Source organism: Pinus tabuliformis, chromosome 5_1 (assembly GCF_031772625.1).
Source record: "Pinus tabuliformis cultivar Carrire ecotype Pingquan chromosome 5_1, CPIR1, whole genome shotgun sequence".
In the NCBI taxonomy this organism is placed as follows: Eukaryota; Viridiplantae; Streptophyta; class Pinopsida; order Pinales; family Pinaceae; genus Pinus; species Pinus tabuliformis.
The window spans coordinates 469,566,335-469,578,274 of record NC_142305.1 but is presented as its reverse complement, the minus strand read 5'-3'; the positions used below and the strand labels follow the sequence as shown (position 1 = coordinate 469,578,274).

The 11,940-nt window shown below is 33.8% G+C and overlaps 1 protein-coding gene across 2 annotated transcripts; it reads left to right on the top strand.

Annotated features, from left to right (window-relative positions):
* The first annotated feature begins 248 nt into the window (after window positions 1-248).
* Window positions 249-7,820, top strand: LOC149165542 (protein PIN-LIKES 7-like). Of its 2 annotated transcripts, none has more exons than XM_089431159.1 (4): window positions 249-741; window positions 4,042-4,367; window positions 4,882-4,961; window positions 7,725-7,820. In XM_089431159.1, coding segments are annotated over exons 2-4 (216 nt in total). In that variant the 5' UTR covers window positions 249-741; window positions 4,042-4,232; the 3' UTR covers window positions 7,726-7,820. The 2 variants fall into 2 exon arrangements, with proteins under 2 accessions (XP_089287285.1, XP_089287286.1); XM_089431160.1 differs by lacking the exon at window positions 249-741 and adding an exon at window positions 3,841-3,915.
* Window positions 7,821-11,940: the final 4,120 nt, after the last annotated feature.

The window sequence follows — 11,940 nt, the reverse complement described above, 5'->3', positions numbered from 1 at the left end:
ACAGAAAGAGAGAAACTTGGTACAACTCTCAGCACCAGACCCTGCAAATTCCTAATTAAACTGCGTGTTATTAAGCAGTTTCTTACCAGTATTGAGTTTGCCCTCTGCATTGCGAGCATGGGCATGAGATTGTTCTTGGATTAACTCGTTGGCATGGTTTTTTTATATTTGAAGTTAATGTGAATATTAAAGGCATAGGTTTAATAAAGAATTCTGAAATTTGGGTTTTATTGGTAGTACTTGGGAACCACAACTACAGGGGAGATACACTGTCACAGTTGGATCCTTCTCTGAAACGCCGGGATACTGTGCAACCAATCATTCACGCTCATTAATGCCGTTAAATCATTAACCCTCATTAAATGCTGTCCACAATAGTGTTTTTACTGAGCAATAGTGGTGTATATATAGCAATGGCAATTACTATTAACATTACACAATAATAACCACCAGATTTCCGGATATTGTGGTTACTGAGCAATTGAGCTTGCTATATCTGAGGACACGAGGACGACGAGATCATTTTTGCTACCCTCTAAATAATTAGAATCCACCATTCAGTGTCTTATCTTATGTCGTGGAAACCAGAGTTGTATATCGATTCCCTTTGCATGCTTCACCTACTTAAAGCTGTGTCAGATCATTTCATTTAGATGATATATGATTCTTCGGGCAAGCAAATTCGCCCGTTTAGAGGCGCAAACTTCTCAATGCACGGGGATTTCGTCTCCTCTGATGCAGGTTTGCTCTGTAATGGATTATTTTCGCTTTTCATTTTCGTTTCTTAATTATTTTCTGCCATGAAAGAGAAGATTATAACAGATTAGGATTTAGCGCTACAATCCTGTAAAATTTGCAATTATTGGCCTGTAATTTCAGACTGTGTGGTTCGTTAATGCTGAAGATCGGTATTTAGTTTTACTTATGCTTTTCAAGCAATTGGCTATTTGAGAGTGATTTGCAGTCTGTGCCCGCTTGTTTTTCGGTACCAACTCGATCATCTAGAGCTCTGGATCAGATTAAAAGCAGAAAAACTCATACTATGTTGGAGAGACAGATGTCCACTATTAGAATATAGGGATAATATTGAAAACATAATGTCATGGTATTAGTTTGTTTAAGTTTAGTCACAATCCAAAACCATGGATCCGTGCCTGTGAAATAGGTCCAGCTGTCCTTAATGGTTCGTCCAGTAAAGACAGATTCAGGGTAATACATAGGATAGAAGTTTTTGGGCACTTGGCTCTCAAGCTATTTAATGTTATAGGCAATTTCACCATTAGAAAGAAGATAATCCTAGAGTAAATCCCAAAATTCTAAGTTACAATGTTGGTGGTATCATTGGATGTCACTTGTCTTCTAAGATGCTTCATGCTGTCGAAACTCTGCATTTGTTTGAAAGCATCATGCTGTCGAAACTCTGCATTTGTTTGAATGTCACTTGTCTTCTAAGATGCTTCATGCTGTCGAAACTCTGCATTTGTTTGAAAGCATCATGCTGTCGAAACTCTGCATTTGTTTGAAGTTGGGACAAAGTATCCCAGTTGTCTATATACTTCAGATTGAAAGCATCATGCTGTCGAAACTCTGCATTTGTTTGAAGTTGGGACAAAGTATCCCAGTTGTCTATATGCTTCAGATCTCTCGTAAGTCCTTTATTTGACATGTGTCCGCCTTTTACTCTTGAATTTTGTCATTAGGTTGGTGTAGGGTGATGACTATCAATCCTCTTGGTATCCTTTACAATGGTCTTTGGAGCTAATCAAGAATGTCAGAAAATAGACTTATCAGTGGGTTTTACAATGTCTTACTATTAGGGCTCGTTAAGCTCAAATGGTGATTAAGGCCCCAATACCCTGCTCCTGGATTCCTCCCGGAGAGTACGGTGGCGAGTAATAGCAGAGGGAGTGAAGGAAAATGGACAGGGGCACCATCCATGCTTCAGCTCCGATAAATAAATTGCTCCGATTGGGCAGTTGGCTCTCAAGATATGTACTGTTATAGAAAGTTTTACCATTAGCAAGAAGATAATCCTAGAGTAAATCCCGAAGCTCTAAGTCACAAAGTTAGTGGTATCATTGGATATCACTTGTTTTCTAAGATGCTTCATGCTGTCGAAACTCTGCATTTGCCAGAAGTTGAGACAAAGAATAGCAGTTGTTTATATACTTCAGATCTCTCGTAATTCCCTTCTCTGACATGTGTGGGCCGTTTACTCTCGACTCTTATCATTAGGTTGCTGTATGGAGATGACTATCAATCCTGTAACTATCATTTACAATGTTCTTTGGAGTTATTCAAGAATGCCAGAAAATGGGACTTATCAGCAGGATTTACAGTGTCTTATTAGTAGGGCTCAGTAGGCTCAAATGGTGATTAAGGCCCCAATCCCCTGTTGTTGGGTTCCTCCAGGAGAATACAGTGGCCAGTAGTAGTAGAGGAAGTGAAAGAAAATCCGGGTCTCTAGAGAGGAATTTCTCCTTAAGATAATAGGAGAGGAGCGTCATCCCTACTTCAGCTAGGGTAAATTGCTCTGATTGGGCACTTGGCTCTCAAGCTATGTATCGCTAGAGGAAATTTTAGCATTAAAACGAAGATAATCCTAGTGTAAATCCTGAAGTTCTAAGTCGCAAAGTTAGTGGTGTCGCTGGATGTTTCTTGTCTTGTAAGATGCTTGATGCTTGCGAAACTCTGCATTTGTTTGAAACTGGCACAAAGAATACCAGGTGTCTATATAATTCAGATCTCTAGTAAATCCCTCGTTTGACTGTGCGAGCGTCTTTACTCTGGACTCCCGTCATTGGGTTGGTATTTGGAGATGACTGGCATTTCTCTTGCGATCCTTACACTCATCTTTACAGCTATTCAAGAATATCAGAAAATAGGACTTATCAGTAGGCTATAAAATATCTTATAAGTAGGGTTCACTAGGCTAAGTGGTAATAAGGGCCCTGATCCCCTGTTGGTAGGTTCCTCCCACAACGTATAGGAGTGTATGGTGGGCAGTAATAGCAGAGGAGGTGAAAGAAAATCCGAGTATCTAGAGAGGAATTTCAGCTTAAGATAATACGATAGGGGCATCATCCCTGTTTCAACGCCTGTAAATTTCTCTGATTGGGCACTTGGCTCTCAAACTAGGAATTGTTATAGGCATTTTCACCATTAGAAAGAAGACAATCCTGGTGTAAATCTCAAAATTATAAGTTGCAAAGTTAGTGGTATCATTGGATGTCACTTATCTTCTAAGATGCTTCATGCTTGTGAAACTCTGCGAAATTGGGACAAAGAATAGCAGTTGTCTGTATACTTCAAATCTCTCGTAATTTCCCAGTTGGACTATCTGAGCCTCTTTACTCTTAACTCTTGTCATTAGGTTGGTATTTCGAGATGACTGTCATTTCTCTTGCAACTCTTTAAAATGGTCTTTGGAGCTTTTCAAGAATCTAAGAAAATTGGACTTATCAGTAGGCTATACAATATCTTATAAGTTGGGCTCACTAGGCTCAAATGGTGATTAAGGCTCCATTCCCCTATTGCTCGGATCCTCCCCTGCCACAGAGTACGGTGGATAGTATTAGTAGAGGAAAAGAAAGAAAATTTGGGTCTCTAACCATTATCTCTGCTTCAGTTATGGTAAATTTCTCTGATTGGATTGTAACTTTGATACAAGTATGCTGGAAACAAGGTTTAAAGTAAATTTCTATAAATGCTAGACCACGATCTAAATTGCATGGTCGTTTGGCCCTGCGAAGCTGAAGGGCTATCTGGAAGTAACTTATGCCAATTTTCTATTTCCATTGTTCAGTTTGGAATCTTTGGATTACAAGGATTGAAATTTACTATCACTCTGTTCCTTCATAAAATGAGAAAGTGGATTGCTTAGTTTTTCCTTTGACAGGTCATCCTGGTTTTAGAGTAAGCTAACATGTTAATCTGTTCACTTTTTTCCTTCATAAAATGAAAAAGTGGGTTGCTTAGTTTTTTATTTGACAGGTCATCCTGATTTTAGAGCAAGCTAACTTTTTAATCTCTCTTTTACAGGAATACTGCTGCCCGTTTATTGAGCTTCACACAGTGGCTTAGCAAGGGATTTCACCTGCCATACAAAAAGCTTGCATTTAGTATGGAGTTACTGCAAATGAATGAAACCATAGAGAGGCATTGGTTCTGAGTACTGCCAATAGTATTCATCAAAAACCTCAGGAGAAAGAACGAAGAACTTAGAAAACAGTATGGCATTCTGGGACCTTCTAACTGTGGCATCCATGCCAGTTGTGAAGATTCTTCTGATAAGTGGTCTTGGAGCCGTTCTGTCAACTCAGTATGTTGGCGTGCTTACTGAAGCTTGTCTAAAACATATGAATAAGGTAAAGGATTGCGGCTTCTGAGATATCCAATATTCATATTACATTTTTACATACATATTAAAATGGAATTGTGTGCTGTAAATGAGAACTGTCATCAAGTCTATGGTATTGCTAGTCGTAAAAGGTCGTATATTTTGTAAATTGTAACCTTCTGCATAAACATACTGAAGGATAGCTATTACCATGGTATACACGAACTTCTAATGCTTGCTGGCTTTGCTTCTTTCTAGTTTGCCAGCTACTTCTTATCAAGATGTAGCCTTGCATGTTCTAACATAATACGGTTAGGAGTACAGAATTATTTAGTGAGAGTAGTTGGAATAATTAACATGTGAAAGTAAACAATAATAAATAAACAGAAAATATGATAGGTACTTGTGCCCATAGGATACAAGTACAATCAAGGGGAAAAGGTTGTCTACACAGTAATTCTGTTCATTCAAGATCAGAGTAGTGGCCTATGAAGGTTTTTACTTAAATAATCATAGGCTTTTTTGTTTGTGCTTCTCAACAGGTCATTTTTGTCGTATTTACACCAGCACTTATGTTCGCAAGCCTGGCACAATCAGTGACATTCGAAGATCTCATTTCCTGGTATCTATTTTTTTTAACTACCAGCTAATTTGGTTGCAAGCAGGGCCTTTTATGTTCATAGATTGTTTGGGATATCCATAAAATTTATTTTTGCAACTAGACTGGGATTGACAATCTTTTGACATGAATTTTGCATAACATTTTTAATTATGAAGGTTTTTTTTGTTAGATAACAGAAAAACTTTGAGGATATCTAGAACCATTGTTAAACTATAAAGGCCTTGAATACTTGTTAGGGATGCAAGGTTCCTTAAATGCTTAAATAGCCTAGTGTTTAGAGTTCGATATAAAAATGAACTATCAGGAAAAGCATCTGAATAGGTCGAGAGTATATTCATGAAAATTACATGACAACCACACATTAGTGTCATCCATGCAGGATTTAAAACAATTAACAAAAAAACACAATGGGTCATTTAAAGAAAAAATAAACTTTCATTGAAATTAGAGAGCACTGGTCATAGAACTCAATGGCATTGGAAAATATATTTAAAATGATATGGAAAGTTTTTTCAATTTTCAAAACAAAATGTACATGGGTTTTGGATAGAGGGTGATCGGGTGCTTTATTAAAGCACTCCTTGATGTGAAGTCACTTCCCTGCCCCGATTACTTCCCTGCCCCTTTCATATAAAGGTGCTGATCTCGACTCTGCATTTTATTTCTACGAGGCCTACCTCCTTTTTCTTTTACACCGACTCATCAGAAATTGCCATTGTCATATAAAGATGCTGGTCTTGACTCTGCATTTTATTTGTACTAGGCCTATTGCCTCTGTTTTTTTTCTATTGACTGAGTACAAGGGCCATGAATTCCATTACGGATCCTACACATTCGGACGTACTACATACCCAAGGGCCAAGCCCTTCCGATGTACTCCTTTAGGGTTGCCATTTCATAGTCCTCTGGTAGCCTGTGGTGATTTTACCACAAATGGCTTGGGTTTGCTTCTCGATCCTACACATTCGGACTTACTACATACTCAAGGGCCAAGCCCTTCCGATGTTCTCCTTTAGGGTTGCCATTTCACAGTCCCCTGGTAGCCTGTGGTGAAGACACTGAATGTTGTGTTTACCCGCAAGCCTTAGTAATACAAAACCTTTACCATTATTTGCATATGTTTTTAGGATTTATTTGAATCATAGGTTTAATCTATGAATTTTGTAAATTATAAGTGCTATGGGGTTTTTCTGTTCTTCCAACACCCTAATTCCTAGGTGACTTGGGAATCTAATATCGGTCAAGGTTTTGATATCTTGTTAAATTGTAGGTCTTAGTAAATTTCCAAACCTGTAGGTCTTAGTAAATTTCCAAACCTTTATTATTATTTTGAGTAGGAAGTTAGTCTCATTAAATTCTAAAATATTTTTAAAATTTGCAAAGCTATCGTCTAAATATTACACAGACTTAACCATAAATATCTATTTATGGAATTTTGATCTAAAATTGGAAAGTTCCACTGACATTAATAAAGTGCACATTTAAAAATTTATTTTAATATTTTGTTTTTAAAAAAATACACTCTTATAAATTATTCAATAATTTCTAATTAAATAGTTTTATGTGATTGTACCCTTCGAACATGAATATTTGTTTCAGAGTGAAACGTGGTGGATAAACAAGTACCCATATATGAAATGGACGCGTTATATAATACGTGTCATGCTGCATGTCGTTCGAATACTAAAGCTTATCCAATAGAACATAGTTGAAAATTTTCATATTAATTATCAAAAGTATGAAATTATCTATTAATTACTACACATTTTAAATCACAAAAATAATTTTTCCTTTCTTATGTGTGGAGAGGATTACAACACCTCCATATCAATTACCACAAATATCATATCACAAAGATAAATTTCTAAATATATATATATATATATATATATATAGACATAGAAATAATTTAATTTTGTAAGAGAAAAGATATATATATATATATATATATATATATATATATATATATATATTTAGACATAGAAATAATTTAATTTTGTAAGAGAAAAGAAATATATATATATATATATATATATATATATATATATATATATATATATTTCTTTTCTCTTACAAAATTAAATTATTTCTATGTTAAAAGGTAAACCTTTCTTTTCAAATGCAAATTTCAAAATTCTTCCTTCCTTTTATTTAATTAATCCATTTCCATAGTAATCATCACAAATATCATTTTCTTCTTTATACATCTGAATTATTTCCATAATAATCATCACATAAATAAACTTTTCATTTTTATTTATGTATAGAAAATTAAACCATTTCCATGTTAATCATCACAAATATCATACTACAAAAATAAACCTTTTATTTTTTCTAATATCATATCACAAATCAAATTAATAAACCTCAAAAAATTCTTTTAAAATGAAATTATTCATTATTTACTTTTTATTAATAATTTAAAACACATTAAAACAAATAATAATATCAATTTTTTTTTGTTTAAATGTTATTTAGAAAAAAATTCAATTTCATTATACACCGTCATAAATTTGTTATCATAAAATTTAATATTAAAAATATTTTTAACAATTTTCATTATTTAAATTATAAATCAAAATTAATTATTTAAGTTTTTTCTAATTTATAATAATTTACATCATTCAAATTATATTATATATTAATTATAAATCTAAAATCTTTTTTTTTTAAGTTTATATATTTATATTTGGAGAATTTATATCTTAATTTATATCTATATATATATACATCATTGTCTCAATGGAGCACATCATGTTGCAGATTGTTCGGAATAGAATAGAGATATCAACCAGTGAAAAGGGTGATCCCAGAGTATAAGGTAGTTAATTATCTGGTAGGAAAAATGAGTTCGGATGACGCTCCCATGTCAGAAGAAGCTCAAATGAAGCTCAAACATGGAGCCATGAAAGGAGGGCTCAACACCGCAGAGGTTTGTATTGCATTTGGTATTATTTTACCTATGTTTCTGTTTATTGTTAACTGTACAATTTGCTTAAATTTTTTGCATGCTATTAAACAGATGTGATCCAATCTTATTGCCAGGTCTAAAGACTGGGCAATAAATGTTATTCAGACGTATGTCTCTTGCAATGGGCATGAGCCAGAGCAACATCAGGTAATAACCATTTAAAATATTTTAACAATCTTGAAATATATGTTTTACTTCGAACTGAAATTTTTGTAACGAATTACACATTGAATTTGCAACGCCATCCAAGCAGCAAGATCTTTCAAGGAAGATAGCAAGTTTGTTCGGCGAAGGCAGATTGAAGCTTTGTTGTTCGGTTTGTTCGGATTAGTTTAGCGAAACAGAATGGGTCTTCGTCAGAGGTCAGTTGCTTTTCCTTTCTCCAAACCTACACTTTTTGCATATTTTTATCATAAATTACATTTGGTATCTGTGGACAGCAGCAAGGTTGTCCTTATTTCAACATATTCTTAAATGGTAACTCAAGAATATCTCTTGCTCTTGGTTTAAACAATCAATTATCAGATGTCATTCCTGTGCATCAAAAGGTAACTCGTTAGTTAATCACTGTATCCGTCTTGATATGCATATTCTTTTTCACTGAAAGTAAAGCTTTTTCAGTGTAGCTTTAAGATATTAATGTTCGGAAGCTACTTCATGCCAAAAACTTATATATAGGACTTCCGATATAATATAGCGTTTATGTTTTTCAATTTCCATATATATATATTTCCATTTTCGACGTTGTGTACACACAAACTGTACCAATGGTAATGTCTCATACTGTTGATTTGACATCGGCAACTTGCTAATTTTTCGGTTATATAGGCAGGGACTACCGGCTGCATGCAACACTTGTTAATAATTAAATTAAGATAATTAAATCCATATTCCAAAATATACATATAGCAATAATTATTATTATTAAATTTAATTATATAGTTAAGAGTAATTATTATTATGTTGAATTTTAAGTTTTTGATATTGAATTGGAATATCAATATTATGTCACTTTGGTATTCGTATATTATCAATATAAACGTAAATTACATTTAATTCTTTCTTTTTTTAAGAATTAGTTGGTTTCAAAGTTAAAGATTAAATTTCCTTTTAATGTGAAATGTTAGGGTTTTCTGTAAAATTTTATAAAAATTATTTTCTTGCTTCATATTTAATCTAAATGTAAGATAAAAAGTATATCTAAATTATTTTATACACCTTACATGTGTAATTCGATAATGGTGCCCAAATATGCACTGATTTGGTGATCAAAATCATGCCAAAACACTTTGAAATTGGATGGGTTTTCCTTGGCTACTATGGATGCCCCTACTCACTTCCCGGGAATGAAATTTCTCAATTATTAATCCATAGACTTTTTTAAGCAACCTGTAAACAAACTTTGTGGGTTTCCATTTCAGTTAGAGGTTTCATGATAAGAAATTTCCACTATTAATAGCCTAAAATATCTTTCATACAATGATCCTTCCATTGAAAATGCATACTTAGGGAAAGTCTTCTCATTTGAAGGTATATCGTAGAATTACCCCTTTCCATATTTCTCGATTGATAAATTTGTACAAGAGTCATTTATAAAGATCAAACCTCCATTGAAAGTTCATACTTTGGGAAAGTCTTCTCATTTCAAGGTATATCATAGAATTCCTCCTTTCCATATTTCTCGATTGATAAAGTTGTATGGTAGCCAGCTATGAAGATCAAACCATTCTTAATTTAGGTGAGATTGGGCATCTTATATCTTTAATACCTTTGTACAAAATTTGACATACGTTATCTGTGATGAATGTTTGAATGAGATGTAATATTTTGGAGCATTGTAATCTAGTATAAACTTTCATTTCAGTTGAGGAATTATATATAACCTTTAAGGAATGTCATAATCTAGAAAAATATGTGAAGTTTCTCACACACTGACAATGGGATAAAATGTGGGAATGAGGCCATTAGGAATGTGCACCCATAGGAACACATGTGAGTTTTTATGAACACACACATGATCCTATGACTGCACACACATTCTTTTACATCAAGTTTCGGCAAGCCCTAAACTATTAGCCAAGATGCCAAGTAGCACAAAAATTGCATGGCTTAAACATAAATGCACACTCTTAGGAACATTCATATGTTATTAATAATTTAGAAGTGTTCCTAGTGAGACCCAATGTTATGCGCCAATGACTCATTTTTATTACTAATTTTGGACAACGTGGCACACTTTTACTTGTTATTGAGCAATATTTTTCATCGTTGGTCTACATCAAATGTGAAGTCAATGAACTAGACCTTATTTAGATTCCACATAACCATTAAATTTGAATTTCTATACTTTTTCACTTTTTTTAAAATTATTTATTTCCTTTTATGATAATTTGGTTCAAAATTCACTAAAATGAAAAAAATAGCTAAATAATACCCTTAACACAAGTTCCATATTGAATTACAAGAGACTAGGTTAACATGCAGCCTAGTTAGAACCCAAAATTGCAAACACTAAACTACAACTTAGAACAATGAGGTCCCAACCTAGAAAAAAGAGATCTAAATATTGAAATTGATGCATCCTTGGCTACTTTGAGGGAATTTATAGATGATCTCTAAAATAAAAAAGAAACTTATGATTATATCTTGGAATTTTACTAAATTCAATTGCATCATCAATTTTTAATGCGTAAGGGCTATAAACTAATACTGATGATTACAAGGCTAGAATTAATGATTAATATAGAGTTGTTCTAAATTATGGCCAAATTAGATATATAAAAATTACCAAACAAGATTTATTATCATTTTCATTCAGTGAAGTAATAGCAAACCTTTACCAGTCAACATGAAACACACTTGTATTGAATGGTTCTGTTATGAGACAAGCTCAACAAAAGATAGAAAAGATAGATCAACGCCTTAGAATTCAGCCTCTTCAAGGGGGAAACCTCCTTTACATTACATAAATGAAGAGTTATTGGATGATACAAATGACAAAACCTCATTCTATATGTAGGAGTCTAAGGAGTCACAATATAAGCCAGTTGACCTAACAATAATAATATAAAGCCACAAAAATAACAATAGAGGGTTTCTATGGGGCACAATAATAACAATATGGGGACAATATGGCCACAACAATATTAATAAGGGATACAACTACAATAGTAATCGATTTCGTAGCTATCTAGTTCTTGTCTTTGTGACTACTTCCGGTTCCAATATAATTTTTCCTTCCTCCTCAAGTTCTGGAAATATTGTTTGAACTGGGAGCTTGTTGCCTATAACCTTCTTTAAACATGAAACATGGAAAAATGGGTGCACTGGAGAAGCTGCATGAAGCTCCAACTTGTATGCCATAGTACCAATATCTTGCAACACCTTGTATGAACCATAATACTTTGGTGATAATTTATTATCCTTCCTAGCTTACTTCCGAGACATTTTTTTATATGGTTGTAGCCATAGGAATACCCAATCACCTACATCAAAACTTCTTTCGCTGCGATGTTGATCTATCTATTGTTTCATTCTATTATGTGCCAACACGAGGTTATCCTTTAAGAGTTGGAGGACTTGTTGTTGATGTTCGATGTGATGTTCCACTACTTGAACCTTAGAATTTTCTCTTAAATATGATGTGATGGATGATGGCTGATATCCATAAGGTGCCATAAATGGGGCCATTTTTGTTTTTGTATGGAAGGATGTGTTATACCACCATTCAGCTAGAGGCAACCATTTGACCCATTGTGACCGTTTATCAAAGACAAAGCAATGAAGATATCCTTCCAGACATTTGTTTACTATCTCAGTTTGCCCATCAGATTGAGGATGATAAGATGAACTATGAGCTAATTGAGTACCAAGACAAGAAAATAATTATGTCCAAAAATTTCCAGTGAAGATGGGATCTCTGTCACTTACAATAATCTTTGCATTTCCATGTAGCTTTTGAATTGTTTCCATAAATGCAATAGAAACTGTATTGGCTTTAAATGGATG

Coding starts and splice junctions, on each gene's coding strand:
- LOC149165542 (XM_089431159.1), top strand. CDS start 4,233: ATGGCATTCTGGGACCTTCTAACTGTGGCATCCATGCCAGTTGTGAAG. Junction 4,368..4,881: donor GTCTAAAACATATGAATAAG/GTAAAGGATTGC, acceptor GCTTCTCAACAG/GTCATTTTTGTCGTATTTAC.